Source organism: Indicator indicator, chromosome 8, assembly GCF_027791375.1.
Source record: "Indicator indicator isolate 239-I01 chromosome 8, UM_Iind_1.1, whole genome shotgun sequence".
NCBI lineage: Eukaryota > Metazoa > Chordata > Aves > Piciformes > Indicatoridae > Indicator > Indicator indicator.
Genome location: NC_072017.1, coordinates 21,684,940 through 21,707,754, shown reverse-complemented (window position 1 = coordinate 21,707,754; position 22,815 = coordinate 21,684,940). Strand labels below are relative to the sequence as shown.

Sequence of the window (22,815 nt, the reverse complement as noted above, 5' to 3'; positions counted from 1 at the left end):
GGGATGCCTTCGCTGGCTGAGGCCCCCAGCGAACCGCCCCCCCGTCCCGCCCCGCTCCGCCCCCCGCCGCTCCGCCTCCCCGAGCCACCAACTTCCCCGTCGCCGAGGCGGGCGCGGAGCCCACCATCAGCCCGGATGGGAGGCGGAGGACGACAAGGAGGAAGAAGCGAGAGGCGGCGACGCTGCCCGGGGGGATGCGGCGGAGCGGGCCGGCGGGAGGCGTAGAGCCGAGCAGAGAAGGAGTTCTGAGTCGTTGTCGCCGCCGCTGCTGGCGGGACTCGGCCGCCGTCGCCTCCTGTTCCGGGCGGCGGCGCTGCTGAGCCCGCGCTGCCTCCGCGCCGCACCGCCCTCCCATCTCCTCGCCCAGAGTCCCGGCCGCGCAGCCCGCAGCGCCAGGCCGCGGCCGGCCCTCCCCCATCCCCTCCCCGGGCGGCGGCAGCGGAGCCCGGGCAGGCGGCGGCGGGAGGCAGCAGGGCGCGATGGCGTCCTACGTGGATAACAGCTTCCGCCAGGCGGTGATGAAGAACCCAGCAGAGAGGAGCCCCCAGGTAGGCGCCTCTTCCCCCAGCCCCGCGGCACCCTTCGGTCCAGGGGAGGCCGCCCCCCGCCTGCCCTCCGCGCCTAGCGGGCGGCTCCCGCTCCGCGCCCCCGCGGCAGGCGAGAGCCCGGGAGCTCCGCGGTCCCGCTCTCGGAGGAGTGTATCGACTCCGGCACGGGCTTTACCCCCCACCCTCAAGCTCCCCAGCGCCGAACTCCCGGCGGCAGGCTCACGGGAAGGGGAGAAATGCATTAACGCGAGCAACTTTCCTTCTTAATTCTGGGGTGCAGGGCAGGCAGAGAAAGAAACGGCAGATGAGTTTATTTTGAATGTTGCTTCCGGTGAAAAAGAAAAATGGGTTTAAGAGTGTAATTTTTGGGGATTTTTTTCTTTGTTTTGTTGTTATCCCGCAGTACATTGTGTCTCCGGATTTGAATTCAATCCCTACTTTCGCATAGCAGGCTGGAGCTGGCAGCGCTGTTTCATAATGTTGGGTCTGAGGTCAGTGGTATTCTTGGCAGGTCCTTCCCTTCCAAAGTAGGGTGAAAGCCTTACACAATGGCACTGGGCAGGAATTTTTTAGATACCTGCACTGGGCTCCTGGAGCCTTCTTTGTTAGAGGAGTGTGTGAGTTGAGGCTGTTTGTAAGTGTAATCGCACTTGAAGAGGCTAAGAAAGGTTAAATTGAGGACTGGAGTGTCTATAGAAACATTTTGACTTAACATGACCTGAAAAACAGCTAAACTGAATGAGTTCCTTCTGCTCCCGAACGGTTGCTGCAGTGGCTGTTGCTGCCAACTGTCTAAAGACTAATAAGCTTTACACTGATCCCTGCATCAAGCTGTGGTTCAATAGCTAATGATACAAGGAGTTACTTTGCTTGGAGTTGTAACGCCATCTGTCCTATTTTCTAAAGGCTTGTTCTGCTTTCTGAGCAGTCCCTGTGTTCTGGTTTGGGGGAAGAGATGGCATTACTGATTATTTTGGCAGGCAGCTGGTTGGTTGATGATGTTTTCAAATTGGGGGCAAAGAGGAAACCTTGACTTGCGCTTGGCACCCATAAGTCATTCCTCCTACTATAGATACGTCATTGTGGTAAAGTTATTTTTATCCTTGTGCTCATGGAATACATGTGAGAAAATAAAAACTCCCATGGAAAAATATACTGACTGCATAGCCATTGTATTTAGCATGTATTTTTTTTCTTTTAAATCTTCCTTTTCTAATATTTATTTTTTTAAAGTTGCTTCAGGAATGTGGTTTTTTTGTGGTGATAAAGTTGTTTCTGTCCTTGTTTGACCTTTTCCAAATATCTATTTGCTTTAAGTGCTGGACTCAGTCCTTCAGCGTGTTGTGAAAGCTGAAGGAGGCTGAGCTCTTTCCTGGGGAGGAGACTCTCTGAAAACTTGTACCTAGGTCCTTCACATTGGTAAAGGTGTAAATTCCAACGAGGGGAGTTTGCCAGTGGTGACTGGCCTCGGGAGATGGTTATCAAAGGATGGTCAGGTGTTCAGGAGGAGTGACACTAGCAGATGCTCAGAAACCAGTTGGTCAGGTAGTGGGGCCACTAGGCTGGGCTTCAGGAGACAGTGCTTCCACTGTTACGTGATTCTGTGCCATGTAAACTGTTAATTTTTCTCCTGTCCTTGCTGGTTGGCTGGGTTCTCTAGAGGGGAACAATTAAACAAACAAACCAACCCATCTCCCAGCCCCCCCAAAAACCAAACCCAAACAAAAAAAGAGGGGCAGAGAGTAAGAAATGCTGCAGTGAAAAAAATCAGCCCAAACACAGGGATAAAGCCTGCGTGAAGGGCATAGAGCAGAAAGCTAACTTGGGAACACTAGGACTGCATTAGTGCTGTAAAACTTCCCGAATCAGCAGACTGGAAGCCTGCTTGAGAATTGTCACAGGAAAAGAAACCCACCCTTAAATCCATGAAACTGACACTGGCTGAAATAATCCACAAATAAGACCAAATTTGTGGGAAACATAATGTGTTGTTAGCACTGGAAATACTTGAAACCAGTGATCACACATGCCCTCCTGTTGCTGCCGGCCAGAGCACAGCTTGCAGCAGAAAACTTGAGTGTTTTTGTGAACAGCTTGTGTTGAATTGCATGTTGAGGAATTTTCTAATGTTCATTCTCTGTTCTGGAAATTCAGTTTTATATTACAACAGTATTGGAATTTGAAAGAAATATTCTTTTCCATATTTCAGTCATCTAGTAAACTTCAAAAAAAGTTTATATAGAAAGAGACAAAGACTTTGTGTTTTGGTCCTTCCTTAGAGTAACTTTTATTGTCTCTACTTGTACTTGCCTTGCTATACATTCTCATAAATTTAATTTTGGATTTTGAGAAATCATGAGATATCTTTGAAGTTGCAAGAGGGCTGGAAAGATAAAATATATTTATCACATTTTTATAATTACAGGAAATAATGAGAAGGATGTTATTCCTCTATTTGCTGCTTACATGCATTCACAAACTCATTGGAACTTAGATTCTCCCAAATCATGAGGAGGTAAACGTGTGCCTCATGTTACTATTCACCTTGGCTTGTCATGGTGTAAGTTTGGCAAAATGATTTTCCTGTAGTGCAGAAGTCTCTTGGTAATTTTGGGCTTTTTTTTTTTTTAAGGTAAACACTGTATTCTACAATTGCTTTGGATGGTTAGCTCTTTGTCCTTGGCATATCCTTGCTTAGAAAGTTTTTCTGAATCTTGTGAATAACAACTCAACATTCCATTGACTAAAGAAGCTCAAAAAATTAAAAAAAAAAAAGAATGTGTATGTGGCCTGTACTCTAACATGCCTGTTGTATAACAGAGCTGTCCTTTTAAATTATTTTATTAAATGATTAATTTTCTCTTTGACAACATGAACTAGGAAGGTAGTTTAACTGCTTTGGGGAATCTAACTTCTAAATGTTCATAAATTACAAATGCTTTTATGCCCTTAAGCTGCGAGTAGTACTGATCTTTTTTTTTTTTTTTTCCCCTCTTTTTCCTCTCCAAACATTGTCTTACATCAGCTACTACAACTTTAAGTCTTTTTCAAAACAAATTCTTATTGGTGTCATAGGCCATCTTAGAAATCATTTTACCAGTTTTATACTGGTGTAGATTAATCTGAAAAAAACAGGGCTGGTTTTGTTTTCAAACAAGAAAAAAGGAGCCCTAATCTCTTTCTTTATCCTAAGGACTCATTTGCATGGTATGTGAATAACCAGTTACTTCAGAATCTCCACATACTAGTTCAGTCTTTTCATGCCATGTGGTGATGTCTGCAGGGAAGAATGTTTTAAATATATGCCTTATGTATGTTAGATGCCTAAGGTTTTCCTCTGAAAACTACTGATGAGGTACATTGAGGAAATTCATCACAGTAGTAGCAAGTAGCAGAGAGGTAATAGCAACAGACCATATCTTAAGGGGAGAGGGGAGAACTGTGCAGTCAGCCTTAGTTTGATACTAGTGCATTGTTTAGTGTCAGAAGATGCTAGCAGTAGCAGGATGCTACTACTGAGCAGATACTCCCTTCTCAAGTACTCAAGAGGAACAATGGTTTAATTGTAGGATGTACCTATTCTTTTTCCAAATAAACTTTCAGTTTGTTCCCCAGTTGTGGTTGTGTTGGTGGTTTGGCTTTTTTTTTTTTGTGTGCTTGTAACCACTGATAGCATGATTGTGTGCGATCTGCAGATAGCCAGAAATGAAAATTTCCTTCTTGCTTAGAAGTTTAATGGGATCATAGGAAAAAAAAAAAAAGTATTTTATGTGTGACTTTAGCATAAGGAAATATCCTTAGCCTTTCAATTCAGGCTTCTCATCTGTATGAGTATCAAATACACCAGAAGATTAAGATTAGCTTTTCCAAAACTGCTGCTTATTTGGGATTTCCTTCATTTGGAAAACAAAAAGATTTTGGAACATCGGTTTTGCTTTCAGATTTTTGTTGTCAGCATGCTATGATGTTGCCATCTTTCTGATGCTAGTATTTAAAGAGGAAGGTAACCCCTGTTATGTTGCTAACAGCAGTATAATGCTGAGAGTAATTCTATTGCTAAATTCTCCTGCAGGTTCTTCATATCCCTGAAAAGTGAAGGACTGTGAAAACTGATGCTTGATACTTGCTATGTTACCAAAACATAATATAGCAAATTCTAATTTGCTCTGTTATGGCTTTTTCCATCATGCAACGGAGGGCTGTGTAATGTATTCAAGAGTAGCTTAAGTTAGTAAGATTTGACGCTCTGTGTGGTGTGTGTTTGTTTGTTTTTAAAAAACCCTGTTTGGCCAACAAAATGAGATGCCTAACTACACTTCCCATGGTAGTGTCCAGACGCTGCTCTCTGCAGGTGTGAGCCTGTTAGGTTTTGTGTTAACATTGTGAGTGTGGTTAGTAACACAGCTTAATGAAGAAAGGCTGTTGCAAGTTTTTGGTCCAGGCACTTGAAGTGCCATTATAAAATTGCCATTATAAAGCCAGCTGTAAAGGTAGTTAATCTGGGGGAAGGAAAGGCCTTCAGATACTGCAAGGTTTGGGAAGATTGTTCGAAATAGTGAATGTCCCCAGAATGCTTCTGATGAACTGTAAGTTTAGTAGTATGTTTTGGTGTCTTGGGCTTGGAGTTGGAGAGATGGATACAGTTTATAGTAAGTGTTTACATGTGGACCTCTTCCCAGAGTTTTTTTTCAGCACTTAACTGAGACGATAAAACACTGAAGTAACTATTTGGAGAAGCGAGGGTGTTTGGTGTGTTTTTTTTTTTTTTTTTTTTTTTGTGTGTGTGTGTGTGTCTGTGGATTTTTTTTTTTTTTGGGCGGGGGGGTATCTGTGTGTGTGTGTGTGTTTTTTTTTTTTTTTTTTTCCCCTGACAAAGCAAGTCAAAAGCATTTGTTTAGTACAGAAATAATGTTGGAGAATATATTTTTGAAATAAGTATATTGTTTTCCCCTCTTACCTCTCACACTGGTATTACTATGCAGCATAATTTCATGCCCAGCAAAATTAATTGCATTAATATGCCTTTTTGTGGCTGATAACTGAAACGGAAAACACTTACGTAGCTCAGATTTTCTTGTGACCTCTCCAGTCTCAGTCTGCAACAGCTCTGCAATGTCTGATTCTGAACTTTCACTGTCAATTTTCATGTCTTTTCCTAAACTCATGGCAGGCTACTCAATATCCTGTTTTCTTTGAAAGAAAATGTTTATTTCCCAGTCTTTGAGACGGAAGGTGCATTTTCCCATAGCTGTCCATATATTGGTTGCTAAGACCTTTGAGAGTGGTTGGAACATTGAGATTTTAATTTCTTTTGCAGTAGTTCTCCCCCATGTTGGACTCGATGATCTTTGAGGTCTCTTCCAGCCTTCTTGGTTCTATGATTAGGGCTTTCCTGCAGTAATGAATTTTGCCAACACTCACAAAGACCTCAGTGTGATCAGGAGGCCTCCACTTATAGAGTAGAAACAGTTAATTTGAATTCTTATCCTAGACACTTACCTTCTTTTTCATTACATCAGAAGGTTGCAGTTTGGTTAGTTCTAAATATCTGAGCCAGCCAAAATTAGGTAACACAGAAAGTGAGGGTTTACCTGTAACACTGGTAAGCTCTGTGTAGTTTCTTGATTAATTGTCAGGCAGAATTTGCTTCTGATTTCTTCCCTGCTGTGTTCAGGCTGTGAGCATGTTTTTGACAGCCTTGTGGCATAATGATGCTGCTTTGCCTTTCCTTTTTGTGGCAGTCTTGTCAGTTCCTGAAGCAGTGCTGGGTCTGAAGCACTGGCAGCATCTACTCAGCTCATTCTGTCTGCTTACCTCTTAACATGCTGTTTAGGTGCAAAAGTTGTGGCTCTACAATCAGTGGTGCCAGAGGGACAGCACAGTCCCACTTGGCCTCACTCACCTCTTTGGTTAGCTTGAGGGTTATTGGAAGGTAATGGTTATTGCCATAGTTAGGCTTGCCCTTCCACTGATGTTAATAGTGGAATAAGAAAAGAGTAAGCAAATAAGTGAAATCATCTATAGAACTTTGGACACAAAGACTGGTAGTACATTCTTACCTTGGGTATAAAAGTGTAGATTAAGAGAAGTCAATTACACCTTTCCCCCAAATCCAATTTTTCATAGAAGGAAGATAGTATTCCCTGGGTTATGAGGTCATTAGTTGGAAATACTTCATTCCAGAGTTGGGGTGGTGAAGTAGTCTCTGAAGATGCTTGCCTTTTTTTTAAATAATGGTTATTGCTATAGAAGGTAGCTAAGGTTTTGTGAAAAGTTACTGTTTCTTGAGTTTCATTATTTTGAATAAACTCTATGCTTAAGTCTTTGAAAGTCTGAGTCTGTATGTTAATATTGGTTGTTGACTGTTAGCTAATAATTTGTTCTGGTGAATTACTGGTCTGATGTTGATAGCTTCTTTCCCTAAATCAAAATGCTGCTACTTAATCTGTTACCTTGTTGTAGGAATAACCATATGTATACTGAACAGTCATTGTGAAAACTTTGACTTTCTCATTGAGGGTTTTTTGTATCCTCATGAGAAAATATATTTTGGCTTGTGTTTTGGGAACTTTCCCACAGTAGGAGATCTAATTTTTTTTGAAGTATTGTTTGGGAATTCAAAAGGAGCGCTGGCAGAAAGATAGCCCCACAAAGATGCTTTGTGAAGGGCAGCTGAGCCTGCATGCCTTGTTTGCTGCAGCCAGTGTTTCAGATTTAATTTACTGGATGTATTTTGTGTGAAGGGATGTATTGGAATAATTCTCAAAATAAAAATGGTGCACTGCTTCCCTTTTTCTGAAGGTGGTGAAGTTGACCACTTTTCTTGAAGAGAGATAGGGAACACCTACTGCAGTGCTTTTCTGATGTCTTTGTTTTGGAGCTAAAAATAGCTATTTGTTCTGTCTGAGTATCTGTGTGGTATGCCTGTATATCTGTAGATACGCTTCTTTGTGTGTTGCTTTCTTGTCTGACCTGAATAAAAATGATTCAATACTTGATTTTCAGCAGTTGTAAATAACTCTGGGTAACAATAATAGGCAGAATGTTTATTGTCACCTGATTAAAACACTGAAAGAATAAGCTAAGGTTAAAATATGTAAAAGTTTTTGGGGATGGGGGGGAGAACGGGGGAAGGGAGGTTGGCAGGATTTTACTTCAGCATTGATAAAAATTGAAGGAATTTTTTTTTGTATTAATATTTCTATGGACAGAGATTTCCCATTTTTCGCTTATTTGTATGCATTCTGATAAATACAAGCAGCACCAAAGAAAACACATCTGGTATCAGTGTCAATTACATGGGAAGGGTTAAGTTTCATGGAAGATGCATTGGTTGTGCATTGGTTGTTGTTGACTGGTTCTAACTGGTGGTTTGTTTCAGTTTGCTTGCTATTTGTAGGCCTGAAAGTTAAAATAACTGAGAAATAGATATTTTTATTTATTAAGTTTAATTCTGATTTCCAAAGGGGAAAGATGGATCCTGTTTCTCATGGGATTATGCTTTAAATTTTTTTGCATGTTTTTTTTTTGTAGTTTTGTAATTTATATTTTTCAGAATAGTCTTGTTTCCCATCTTTATTTTACTACTTTTGTAGTTTTGGGGAAAAATTGCTACAATCTTTTCTATTTGAAATTAGTCATTCAGAGTTCTTTTCCTGTTAATGTGATCTGTAGGCAGTTGATAGAAAGATGAGGCTGTACCACCAATACAGCTGGAAGAAGCTTCTGCTTGAGATTTGATTTGCTGAAACCAAAGGCTAAATCTTTCATAGTACCTTGTAGTTTTATAAGCAACAAAGCGAAAATTCGTTTCCCATGCCGGTGTTCTCTGTGCCCATACAACTGTTTGTGAGGCTACAGTATAAGCAGTATAAATGATGCAATCTTGTTAGCTGAAAGAAGTTACTTATTTTTTGACAGGTGGTGTGGGCGGGTTTTTTTCTCAATCCAGAACTCAGTCTGGATTGAGGCTTCAAATGTCAGGGTTGGTGCAGCTGAAGGTGTGAAGGTTTGTGCTACAAGACTGAGAATAAATGCTTGTGGTAGTTGTGTGTAGGAATTTCTGAAACAGCCTAACCTCCTCCAAAGAGTATGTGGTGCTCTGCTTTCAAACACTGTTTTGAAGTCTAAAAAAAGTTTAAATGGATACATTATGAAATTGTTTTTTTTTCTTGGTGAATTTCCTAAAATTAGATTTGCTTTTTTCCTTATGAGGCATATGTGCAAGATGCTTTTTGAGAGAGAAATCTTTCATTTTCATCTGTTCTGAGGATTAAAATGAAAGTTTTATAGTAAGTCTCTAGCTTTAAGGTTTTTCCCTATGAAAATATAACAATAGTAAGAAGCCTGGGTAATAATACTACCTTTGCATGGTGCACTGAATTGGGTGAATAAGAGATAAGGCCTGGTATGTTTTTGTATTACTAATACTGAATCTTGTCTGTATTTGTATAACTTTGTTGTATGGTAGTTGATACATGGTTGCTGGTGAACTGTCATGACAAAGATGTGTGTAAAGCGAAACTTAATTTGTATACCGATAAAACTAAGAGATATATACACTTCAACTTGGTATCTGTGATCAACTCAGACATAACAAAAATAAGTACCCTATAATGTTTGTGTTTTGACTGAGGTAAGTGTTTAATCTTGCCAGGGATTTGTTCCCTCACCTGCACAGAACATTTTCTCAAAATACATAGTCTTGCTGTGAAATCAGTAGTACTGTGCAGTTGTGAGAGTGGGCAAGACTCATTAGGACCGTTGTGTGGATTTCAACTCTGTCAAGAACAGTAGCAAGTTCTTTTAGATACCTTTTGAACACAGAGAGAGAGACCTGGCCACGCAGTATGGTGTCCGTTGTCAGTGTGGTTGTGGATGTCCAAAGCTTCCTCTCTCACTGGGCAGCAGGGCAGGCAGGTGCTGCTGCTGCAGACATGGTGGCTGATCACTTCCACCCATGTGCTGTAGCTCCTTAAGGTTTTGAAGGTGACATAGTTATAGTAATGAAAAAAAGACATGCTGTTGTTTAAATAGCTGCATCACTATTTTGAAGTCATGACATTTTACTATGTTTATGTGATGGTACTTAGTGTTGAAATAGCTTTGAGCTTCGTAAGTTAGCAACTGCAAAATTAAAATGCAGTTAAAATGTATGAAATCATGTCATTGGGGGAAGAGCAGACCCCACAGCAGATGATACTGTTGAAATATTGCAGTATTCTGTGATAGCTCATTAGAAGTCCTTGCTATTAAAAGTGAAACAGAAGGAATGAATTATAGAATGGTTTGGGTTGAAAAGTACCTTAAAAATTATCTAGTTCCAAGCCCCTTGCCATGGGCAGGGACACCTCCCACTAGATCAGGTTGCTCGAGGCCCCACCCAACCTGCCTTTGAACACTTCCAGGGTTGGAGCCTCCACAGCTTCTTTGGGCAGCTGGTTCCAGTGCCTCACCACCCTGACTGGGAAGAGCTTCTTCCTGATGTCTAGTCTAAATGTAGCTTCTTCCATTCAAAGCCATTAGCCCTTGCCTGGTCTGTATGTACCTTTGTAAAAACTCCCTCTCTAGCCATTCTGTTGGCCCTCTTCACATACTGGAAGGCTGCTATTAGGTCTCCCTGGATCCTTCTTTTCTCCAAGCTGAACAATCCCAACGCTCTCTGCATGTCTTTATAGGAGAGGTGCTCCAGCCCTCTGATCATCTTTGTGGCCCTCCTCTGGACCTGCTCTAACAGTTCCTCCTTTTGTTGGAGGCTCTAGAGCTGGATGCAGTACTCTAGGTGGGGTGTCACAAGAGCAGAGTAGAGAGGGAGGATCACCTCCCCTGACCTTCTGGTCATGCTTTTTTTGATGCAGCCTGGGATATGGTTGGTTTTCTGGACTGCAAAAGCACACAGGAGGCTCATATCGAGCTTCTCATCAACTAGCACTCCCAGCTCCTCTTCATGCTTGAGATTGCCCTGACCCATGTGCAGGACTTTGCACTTGGCTTTGTTGAATTTATAGAATTAGTTTTGTTTGGAAAAGACCTCCGAGATTGTTGAGCACAGCTGTCAATATAAGACCATCTATGGCCATTAAACCACGTCCTGGCATGGGCTCACTTCTCAAGCCTGTCAAGGTCCCTCTGGATGGCATTCCTTCCCTCCAGCATGTTGAGGGGAAGTGAGAATGGGACTGGCTGTGCTCACACTGACAGTTCTGTTGGAGATGTCTGCCTGTAGAAATATTCCTTGACTCTGGAAAAAGTACAGTTTCCTAAAGGATTCAAAAGCTGGAAGGGAAATGCAGATGCTAGGTTCTGCTAAAGCAGAATGTGTGGCAAAGATATTCTGTGTGGTTGAGCTTTTTTTATCCTAGTTGCTAAAGTCATAAGATGCCGAAAGCTGAAGTGATGTAGCTGATCTTGACGCACATTGTGATTTCTTGTTGAGGGTAGTTAATAGCTAGCAGTTCCTACAGTGAAGGGAGTGTCCGTCAATTGAAATGACATTAGTACTGTTCCCTAGTAAAACATTAATTTAGCTCATGGATGAAATATATGCTGAGAATGTGGGGAAATACAGTTTGATTGTATAGGTTCCTTTTTGGCTGTAGTTCTGAACAAGTAGCAAATGTATCTTGCAAAAAACCAATGAACGGGAGTGTAGTTTATGAAGAATGCTTTATCTGAGTATGAAACAAGAAATAAGATTTTGCACTGGATAATGAGTGCTGGTCAGGTAGTCTCTCTCTAAACTCCTCTTTATTAGTGCAGTAGCTAAGTAGTTTGAATATATTCTCTGCTAAGCAGGTGGTGAGCAGGTGGCAAACACTCCACCTTGTGTTTCAGGCACTCTGAATTATGGAAAGGTAGTTATGAGTTGCATTTTGTCTTCTGTGGGTCTATGGTACATGTTTCTAGATGGTACCAAATTTTTTGAGGGTCACAGAATTAACCAGGTTGGAAAGGATCTTTGAGATCATCAAGTCCAACCTATCACCCAACACCATGTAATCAACTAAACCATGGCACTAAGTTCCTCATACAGTGTTTACAATGCATTTGCTGCACAAAACACATACACAAAAATTGGACCCCAGTGTAAATCACAGGCAGTCTGGTCTGACGCGTGCACCATGAGTATGGAAAGGCAAGTGACTCTACCAGCTACATGCTGAGGAGCAGGCACTTGCCGGAATGAGGGTAATTGAGTTTCCATCCTTGTCACAGCTTCTCTGTTACTTCTGAAAGCTGCTAATTAGTGCTGATGCCTTGTTTTCATTTGTGATGATTCAGTTCAGTAATGCCAGCTCCTCAGTTGTAGGCCACTGATCAATTATCAGATGGCAACACAATTCCAGCTTAGCTATTAAAAATGTTTGAGGTAACAATGGCAAGGGAAGGATAACTGTTGCTGCAGATATTTGCCAAGGTGCGGGAGAGTAGTATATTCCATCTCTTTGCCAACTATTTTAGTGCAATGCTATTTAGCTCTTATTTCACCAGACTGAGTATTGATGGATATCTGGTCTCCACTACTTCTAAATCCTCTATCAGAAGTTTGTAAGACTCTTTAAGATAACTGTTAGAGAAACATAGCTTTAGTAGTTGAAAAACTAGTTCTAGACTAATAGATATTGCTGGAAAATGATTGTGTATGTGACATGGTGGTGTATAAATGCTTTGTTAGCTTTGTAAACTGGAACAAAGATATTTGAGATTTGGGTTAGGATGCTTCTTTTTGATCTACATGAGAAGATGGTATATTTGATGGCTAGGTGAATTATTAATCCTTTTTTCCCCTTCTGTTACTTGTTCTTTGTGCTTAGCCTGGTGCTATGGTTCAACCTCTGTCTTATTAATTTGATCTATTTTCCACCTTTCTATGTTTCCATTGGTAGTGCTTTTAAAATCTTGTTCCTTCAAGTCATCGCTTCAGGTATTTCTCTTGCTAGTATAGCACTGTAAAACAGCAAGGTGGATTTGCTAATACTTTAATTCACATATATTGATTGCCGAGTGGGAAGCTCTTATTTATTTACAAATTGCAATACGTTGTACGTTATACAAGTTATTGTCCACTTTCAAAACAAAAAGTACAAATGCTCTCAGTTTGTCCTCATTGGAAGGGGCATGTGTCAAATTTTTAACAATTGGGTTGATAAGCATTGCTGTTTAAGGTCTGATGTTCTTGTGTGAATGCCTATTCATGAATGTTAGGGGTTGGAAGGGACCTTGACAGATGATCTAATCCAACCCTGCTGCCAGAGCAGGATCATCTAGACTAGGTCACACAGGAATGTGTCCAGGTGGGTTTTGAATGTCTCTAGAGAAGGAGACTACATAACCTCTCTGGGCATCCTGTTCCAGTCTTTTGTCACCCTCACAGTGAAAAAATTTTCCATTATGTTCATGTGGAACCTTCTGTGCCTCCAGCTTACACCCATGTGACTTTAGAAGTAAAGAGAAAATCATGGCACTTTGTACAGTCTATCTTGACTTGATAGTACATGAATGTTTAACCATGATGAAAGTAACATGGTTTATACTGACCCAACCTCCATAAATCCAGTTGGATTTGCTGTTGACATTGGCCTGCATTCTGGCATATGAGTTACCTTACATTTCGTTTGAACAAAGGAGGTTTGTTTGAAACAGGTGCTCTATTGGTTAGCTTGGCCTTTATAAATAGCTTTGAGGTGAAGTATTGCGTCTTTTACCTATGGGTAACCTCACAATGCGTCTTGTTGTATTGCATGAAGTTTCCATTTGGAGGGGAAAAAAATGCTATCTTGGTTGTAGCCTTACAAATATTTGCTGCCTTCCACACTGCTGTTTATTTTTAGAGCATGCTTGTCATAATTTGTCAGCCAAATATTGGTCTGTCACCTCTGCTATTAGCTGCTGAAATGCCATTTCCAAGATGGCTTTTTTGAATTGCACATAATGAATTTATATGTACCTTCGTTGTTCCAGGATAACCTTAGTTTTGGTAGGAAATAATGAAGCTAGAGCTTGCCAACTTTGCAAAACACGTTAAGTGGCGGAAAAAGATTAGACACACTTAAGTATTGAGACCGTACCGAAATGCAGCCAAACCAAACTCCATTGATGTGCTAAAATGGTTTGAGAGTCAGTGGTAAGCTGCCTGACTGTGTCAAACCATTTGAAAGTAATTTATGACTATTTCTAAATCAGTTGTAAAATGAGCAAGGAGACAACAAAGAAATAGTAGGGCCAGTATCTAGGCTGGTAAGACATGGCTACTTACACATTGTGCTTTGCTTTAGGGGAACTATATCAGAATTTATTTTAAGGAAAAAGGAAAGGTCTGCTTTATACAAGTGATATCTAATATCTTACTTGATCTCTTTTCCTGTTTCTTCTATTTATAGACATCTTGAGTTTGGGATTTATCTGAAAGCTAAGGTCAGGAAGTATCTTCCTCCAAAAATCTTACTTGTTGTAGTTTTCTGGCATGCCCTCTCTTCTTCCCAAAAGGAACTGTACAGAAAATATTTTTCCACAATGAAACACAGATCCTCACCTCTGCAGGTTTCACGCTCTGACTGTGGGCATATACTGCTTTAAAACATCTCTTGGTATCCATATCAGTTATGGAACTGTTTTTCAAAACAAGTTATTTTTGTTCAATTTTATGTGTGGAATTGGTAGTTGTAAGGTGAGAGGCCACATACTACATGCTGAAGACTCTTCTTTTTGCATCCACTGCTCTTAGTTTGGTGTCCGAATAGTCTCTAAAAGTTCAGAGTGCATCTTTCAAGATGGATGTGTTTTTTGATGTGCATGTTGGTGGTTTTTTCTTCAGAAAAAAAAAAAAAGACAAATTACTGACCAAGTAGTTGTATAAGCAAGATAGAGTTGTTTGTAGATGTGCTACAAGTGCATACGGTGACAGACCATCAAACGTGGTGGTCTGCAGGCCATGCAATCATGTTCAGCAGTGGCAGCTTCTTGTTGAGGCGTTTTGGCAAGTTCCAGCTCTAAGTATAGTACTGGTCCTGTGATACCTGCATTGCAGCTGCTCTGTAAGGATATCCTGCTTGGAGTACACTTGCAAAACTTGAAAATGCTGCAGTTGTGAGTCATTTGGAAAATTTCAGTTAGGAGCTTGATATTCAGGAATGGATATTTTTGTGCAGTAGCTTTTCAAATAGATTCCAACTTAATTCACTTATGAATTCTTTAAGAATATTAAACTAAAATTATTCCTGGGGAATTAATTCTCAATCTTCCTTAATAATTTCCTATCTGTGAAGAACTGACAAAGGTTTTTTCTTGTAATTAAAACAAACAGTAGCAGAGATTAGAGTAAAAACGTGATATGTGAGATCATCTGCTAACCAGAAGATTGTCTTTTGATTCAAGGCAGATAACAGGAAATGAAGTGAGAAGCTTTCAAGTAGGGGTGAGATAGTGACCTGATAAAAATGCAGATAGAGAGAAGAGTTGAACTACTTACAGCATCACCCACATAATGGGTTGCCTTTTTGTGTGTCAGCTGCATATTGCATTACCATCACCTAATTCCATTTCCTGGATGAGCAAAAGGCTTTTTTCCTTTCTCTGAGTATCTCCCAGTTAGTATCAACTGTGATTTTCATATCTATGTATAGATAAGTATAGATATCTAATTTTTTTAAACCCTTTTTGGCTACTCTTCTCATTCTAGTATTTATTCTCATTATTTTTCTCTCTTGTTTTTTTAACAGTTTCATGCTTTTTTTTTTTTGTGTGTGTATCTATTTTGATTGGTTCGTGCTGCCAGGATTCAGTTTTCTAAAATTCCAAAATTGCTCACTTCAGTAATGAACAATGCAAGAAAAATGCTTTAGAGGTGAAAGTGAATTCAGGCTGTCACAAGCACTGGAATGTTCTTGCTGCTTATAGACAGTTTCCTTCCCCAACCTCAAAGAATGCCCCTTTTATAAATCTAATGTAGTGTCAAAAACTGAAGGATGAGGCAGCAATTGCATTGACATCTCTTGGTATGCTGAAACTGTAAAAAGACCCACTAGACTTTTTTTGTCTTTTTACTTAAGAAATTTCCATTAAATCAATAGTCTGTTTTGCATTGGTTTTATTAAAAATAAAATTCCCAGTAATAACAACATGATACTGAAATGACATACACAAGAAATTTCTGACTCTTTATTAAAAAAAAAAATCTTTTCAAACATGTGTTTACAATTGGATAAAATCAGGAAAAAGTCCTTGTTGTCCCATGGGCTGTGTGCGGTTTCTTTAGGATTTGTTTTCTTTTGCATTAAGAATGAGTTACAGCAACTGAAGCTAACATAGCTACACAATCAATTGTATTGACTGATAGCATGAGATGTTTGAAATGGCAAAAATGTGCTCTAAATGCTCAGTTGTGGAATGTTTTTTATTTTGTTTTCATTATGATTTCCTTCTCTGTTCAGCGTGAGTTATAGTTACTATTAATATAGATGTAACATTTCATAATTATCCTCCATTTCTTAAAAAAAAGGAAACAACTTCTCCACTTTGGACGGGGAGACTGTAGAATACTATAAACAAGTGTAAGAATGAGGATGTGCTTTCCAAATCAGTACTTCATGTTGGTGTTTCTGAGCAGCAGTTTGTCAGCCTTTCCTCTGGTCTGTTAGGGATGCAATCTGGAGAATCAGCATGTAAAAATGTTATGCCATCTTAAAAAATAGAAGGTATCATCCAGAATTAAGTGCAATTTGAAAAACAGCATTAACAATGAGCAGGACCCTGGAGCTGTTTAGTTGAGTTTTAAGTAGTTTTGAGAAATAAGCTTTATTTGGTGCATTTTCTATGAAGTGATGAGTGTTTGGGACTGGGAAAGTACTGATGGGAAAAATTGTGGATCTGGATACTAAGAAATGCTTTTATAGTCAATATAAATAAAGTGAGAGTAGAAGGTATGCTTTTACATGTGCAAGCAAATATTTTAATAACAGACTGTGTTGTTTTCTGACATTAGAGCTGGGACAGCAAGCAGAGGACTTGAGTGTTCTTCTTTCCAGCCAATTTGACTTCTTATAAATAAACTGATGTGTATTTTTGTGTCTAGCTCCTTTGAGCATCACTGAAAGTTGCAGTACATCCAATGATAACAGTGCAGAGAAAAAGACTTTTTGGTGTTTTTGAATTATGTCTGTACTGCACTTCTGTAATTGCTACCCTGAGGAAAGCTGAGAGATATTGTCTGTCTCACAACAGATCTTGAGGACTTTTTTTGTTGATCAGACTGGTGGTCATCTTTTGCTTAGAAGGACTTTTAGAGCCGTTTCAATTAGCTGGGTCATAAAAAGGTTAATTTTAAGATGTCACAATAGCTTTAGCTGACACTGCCTTTTTGGCTTCCATGTACACTTTTAACATTCCAAGGAGAAAATGAGTTTTGTGTATTTTTAATTTTTTTTTAAGGATGACAAGAGATGTTTCTGGTACCCTGAGTTTTGACTTGATACTTGAATGTGTAAGGATCACCTAGTCTTCAGTAGCTAATTCAGTTATACTGCATCTTAATGGGTTTCCACAGTTAGCTTATAAAAATATTCAAAATTGTGAAGATAAAAGCTTTCACTATACAAACTGAATATCAACAAAAATTATTATTAACTTATTTTTATACTCTGGAAGACTTAAGCAGACTTTCATTAGGGAGTTAGTTACAGTTTCTGGTAAGTTTGACCCTCTTTCCTAACTAGAGTATTTTATCATGGTTAGGCTGGTCAAGTCAGTGTCCATGTGATTTTGGGTGTTGCTAAGGGAAGTGGATGTTTCTTTTTCTTTTGCCTAGATGATGTGTTCTACATCAACCCAAGCACTGCTCTACTACTGTCTGTGTAATGATTTTATTGAACTAGCCAACTGTAATTTTGTTTTCCTCTTCAGAATGAAGAGATCATCTTGTAACTCTGCAGAATGCCATTTGTATACAATTGGTGTTTTTTCCATGTTAAGATAGCCTTTTCTTCCTATTGGAATGTCCTCTATTATCCAAACCCAAGAAAGATAATTTAGTATTGATATTTTGCCCTTTTTCTCTTAAAAAAAAAAAAAAAACCTTAGTGTAGCTTATTTGGGGGAAAAATACATGCAAAAGACATGTAATGTTCAGCTTGAAAGTGTATATTGGATTGTCTCTTATGAACAGGTGCTAGTATTTAAGAATAATATAGGCAATAATTACTGTCTTGGACAAGATGGAAATAGTAGCTCCAGGCATTTTAAAATGTTAATAACCTTCAGCCCACTAGTCCAGACAGTTCCTAATGGCTGAGTAAGCTTTTAAATAATGAAGTGCAGTGACTTAGACCAGAAGCAGCCTAGCAGCCAGCAGAGTAGGTACTACTGTATGACATTTTAATGTAGAAGAAAATTAACCACTTTGCCAGAACAATGTCTTTTTAAGAGCTTGGTGTTTTTTTGTTTTTTTTTTTTTTTTTTAAAGGCTAAGCCCCAGATAAGTGATATAACAAAACAAATGAAATGTAAGAGAATAGGAGGTCAGAGTATGTGGTGTGTGTTTCCAGGTAGCTCTCTTTTTCTCCCTCTGTTAACTGTCCCTTCCAGTCACTTGGCACTTGATTTGTGCTTCTTTAGAAAGACATATCATTTCCTTTACTGTGGTAGTAGAAAAAAAGTATCTTTTCTTCCACTATAAGGAGAAAATAGGGGACTTGAATTCACAGCAGCTCAGCCCTTTTTTTTTTTCACTTAAATAAAACTGAAGTTTTAAATTAAACTCATTTATTTTAATTTAGAGAAGCAAGTATGTGAATATCTTCTATTGCAGAACAGTGTTTTTAATTTCTACTTCATTGTTGTGGGGTTTGATAGTGTCTTGGTGGTGTTGTTTTGGGTTTTGGTGGTGTTCTGTTTTGTTTTTTTTTTTAATTCCCTCCACTTTGTTGCTTTCATTCAGAACCAGGGAGAAATGTGCTTTAGTTAAAATCAGATTTTAGTATCTCCTTGATTTAAAATGAACTGTATTGGCAAAGCTGTTCATTCACTGATTTAAGAGACTCTAACATCACACTTATGTTGCACACTGTATTGTAGGTGCAGGAGTTTCTCATGTCTGGGTTGGGATGCTTAGAAGGAAGAGGAGTGACAGTGATACTCTCCTGTACCAACCTAACTTAGACTCTGATCACTTTCTACATGAGCCAAATGCTTTTGATCATATCACCAAATACTCATTTTGTTCTGAGAACTGACACAAATTGTTCTGGCAAAGCAGCTTTTGCAGATGTCTCCGCTCATGTCAGCTAGGTTTGACTGCCTTCACAAGCAGTTCTTTTTATAGACCTGACTGGAGAGAGTGAGTGTGTGTGGGAGTGATAATAGCAGCTTTCATTTTAATGAAATTTAGTGAAGTGTTTACAGTCTCCTTGATATCTTCCTGTACAGGTATTACTTCACCAGTGAATTAAACAACTGTTAAACTAACTAATCCGTAGGTGTTCCCGAATTTTCAACTATCTGTGGTGTTGATAGGTGTGTCTCATCTCCCTATGCTGTCGATGAGAGAAACTGGGAAATATTTTAACTTTTTCCAGTAGATTACAAAAATATGGTAAAATTTATTATGAACCTTATTTGAAGGTCAGGAATGCTAAAATGATAAATATAACAGTATAAAACAATTAGGCTGACTTTAAAGGTTGAACTGCTGGCTGTATTTCATGTTTCAGGAGGATGAGCAGGGGCATGGAATCATTGATGACATTAGAGGTGTTTTCCAACATAAAGTCCAACTGTCAACCTATTACCACCATGGCCATTAAACCACAGATTTGTGATTTGTATGGTTTGAGGGGGAGGATACAATTTTCTTGTGGGGAAACCAGATACACTTCCAGTAGATTAATGAGAGAAACAACCTCTCTGTACTTTTCTGTTTTGCAGCCATGCATACAAGGAGAGCTGGTTAACCTTTTTTATCCTTCTTTCACTGGCAATATAGTATCTGTAAATATAGGTCAGATATTTTAAGTCTTTATTGCTTGAAAAATTGGTTGTGACAAGTTGAATTTGAAAGCGACACTGCATATGTCGATTAAAAGGGCTTCAAATTCTGATGAAGCATTCTTACATGGAAGACTTACATTTGTTCTTTATGTAAAAACAGACAAAATAAAGAAAACTGAAGGAAGTTATCTGTGGTGGTACTGGCCAATACAATCCTAGCACAGCTTCAATACAGAGGCAACATCCAAAATTAAGAAATAAAATAAAACTTGTGAGTGTGAAGAAAGTAAATAATGCTTCAGGACCTCCATATTTCTTCTTTTACAGTAAAGCTTATAGTCTTTCTTAGGTTATGTCTCTGTAAGGAAATAAAACCTGACAAAGAGCCAATGTGTTGCCATTGGGAATGAAATATATTCAGTTCTTGGTGTCTAAGACAGACAAGCATTTTCTGTGACTTTAAATGATCTTGAAGTATTAAGAATAGAATCCGTATTTGTGTTTGGGATACTATTGTTCTTTCAAAGGCTGTATTGTATGCAAGGGATTAAAATAAAAGTCATGGCATAATGCTCATAAATACCTCAAAGTTTCTTTTCTTAAGTCTTGGTTCCAGACTATGCTAGAGAGAGGTTATATTTTGGTAATCTGAAAGCAGATCTGTTTCCATCATAGCTAAACAGTAATTAGAGACAATGCTGCTTGTGTAAACTGTAGAGGCAAAAAATAGACTTCCAGTAGGCCTAAGATTTACTTGTTTTTCATAGCTGCTTTGTTGCTCGTAGGAAGGTTCACAGTTTAATTACAGCTTTATCTGTAAACAATGGAAAAAATTACCTTTTTTTTTTTAACCCAATGATTCTTTTTCTCTCCTTTGAAAACTGGTGTGCCAAATTTGACAGGAAAGTTGAGTGTTTTGTATGTTTGCTTGTTTTTCACATCTGAAGTTAAGAAGGAACTTTTCTAAGTAGTCATAATCTAGATTTGCCAGATTTAGAAGTGAATCATTTTAGCACTTTCTGACAGTATGCATTTAACAGCACGTGCTCTGTGTAGTGAAGAGGGAGCAGCAAGTAGATGGAGTGGTCTGTCAGCAGCTGCCAAAATTGTACACTGGATTTAAGCCATATCTACTAATCAGTTCTGCTATGAAAAGGAAAAAAATGCATCAAAAGCCTTTAGGGTGTTGGGAGGAAAAATTCTTTGACTCTGCTGAACAGAGAAATGGACTTTATTTAGTCATACAGCAGCTTCTTAAGTTGTCTGAACTAGCAGAGTTGTCTTTAAGCTGTGCTTCAGTTCAGTGTATTTAATTTATTGCAAATGTGTCAGTACGTTTCTTTCTGACAACACAACTGAGGACATTAGGATTGATTTTCTGGCTTTTAAATGGAGTTGTGAAGATCTCATCTAGTAAATTTTTGAAGTTACAGATTATGCAACATTGAAAGTTACCGAACTATCCTTTAGTTGTATGCTGTCGCCTACAGAACATAAGTTGTGCTGGACTGAAAGCAGAACTCCAGAAATGGGTAGGTAACGTTGGTGGAACCTGAAGAAAATGTTTTCTTTCAGGTTTACATAAGCTACCCATACTGCTGGACTTGCTCAGATTTAAAGGATGTATCTGACAAAACTCCCACAGTGAGTCACATTTTTCTCAGGAAACTTTGAGTTTCCATTTCAGGAAGTTGAATATAAATAACTTTATGTAAGGAGACTGAAAATTCTTTTATATAAATCTTTAACAGTAGAAATCAAATTGCCCATATTTTCAAGGACTGGAATCGAGTGCAAGTCAGTAGTAGTTTTGCAGATTTCAAACTATTTTTATTTTTTTGGCATAATGTTTTTCTAGATAACTAATGGTAAAGTGGTTTAAAAGATTGGAGATGGATTTAGTTACAATGGCTCCCTCTTTTGATTTGCTACTTAAGAAATTTTTAATTAGAGAACTGTAATAGGGGATAGAGACTATACAAAAGAAAAAGCCCAATACGCACCAGTATTTCTCATTTATAGTTGAATCAGTAAAAGCTGAATTTTTTTTACAAAATTGTTTTGCATAGACTAAAAATTAAAGCTACTCTTGGGTCCTGTAAGGAATGGCTGCCTGACAGTAGTCAAAATGTCACTTGTATTGCATTGTGATTGGAAGACATCTCTGGATCTTCTGATACAGATGGCAACTCCAGAAAAAACACCGTGGTGTGTAGCAGCTGAATCACTTACATGAACTTGTGTATTTGCTTGAGTGCTACAGGGGGTGGTATCATTTCATGCAAGACAGACACCTTAAAATTTTTCAGGTAAGTTTTGCAGGTAGCATATTGGCACCACTGCTTTTCTACCTGAATTTATTCTAAAATGTGCCCTAAATATGAAAATAAATACACAAATTCCTATAAATCAGGTTTCTGTTAATTTCGAAGAGCATAAATCAGCATTCGTGTTATTACTACAATATCTGCTGCAGTATTTACTGTATCTATTTTAGTACCTACTATTACATCTACAAAAAGGAAACTTCTGGCTCGTGTTTGTGAGACAGCCAGGGATATCTGACAAGTTAGAGGTTTTCTATTATAATTATTCTGTATTACCACAGCCCCAGCATTTCTGCTGCTACATAGAACTTTCTCACAGTATAAGAGAAACCCGACAGCTGCAAAATGAGAAGAAAAATGCCTTTCCTCTTGTGAGATGTGGTTAAGTTAGGCACCCACAGAAGAAAACTTGCATTATATGTTCAGGCTGAGGACAGGGAGTCTGGACCGGCTAAGAAGACAGGAAATGGGACATTGTAGCTAGTGGAAAAAGTAAACTTGTTCCTGAAAGAAGAGGCCACCATCAGTGAATGCTACTACTGCTTGCTTTTGAAATGAGGAGGAGTGGTAAAAAAACTGGCAGTACTGGCTTTCAAGGCCTTAACTTCTACAACTTCTACAGATTCCTTGTTTTGCTGTAACAGTGACTGGAGAGGAATCTTAAGGAGGAAGAATCCTAAGTTATTACTGAAGTGTGCAAGGAGGAATGTTATTGGTATCTCTCTTAGTCCTGACCCTTCTCATGCTTTTTATGTTCTGTTCAGCAATTATGCTGTCAGGGATGTTAACCAACTGACAGCTATGCTTTGCACATTGGACAAGTGAATGACTGACAAAAAGAAAACCCCTGTCTTTGTGGCTTTGAAAGAGGCCTGATTTGTGTTGGGTGGAATATATTCAATTTTATGCTGTTATTTAAAATACAGGATTTAATTAAAAAGTAATGCCATCTCCCTTGTATA

General features: G+C 39.0%; 1 protein-coding gene across 3 annotated transcripts in view; it reads left to right on the top strand.

Annotated features, from left to right (window-relative positions):
• Positions 1-479: 479 nt before the first annotated feature.
• The window catches only part of RAPGEF2 (Rap guanine nucleotide exchange factor 2), a 169,484-nt gene continuing 147,148 nt past the window's right edge, over positions 480-22,815 (top strand). For all 3 annotated transcript variants that reach the window (XM_054383180.1, XM_054383181.1, XM_054383182.1), the window contains exon 1: positions 480-548. In XM_054383180.1, the coding sequence (XP_054239155.1) occupies positions 480-548 (69 nt within the window). The remainder of the gene's footprint in view (positions 549-22,815) is intronic.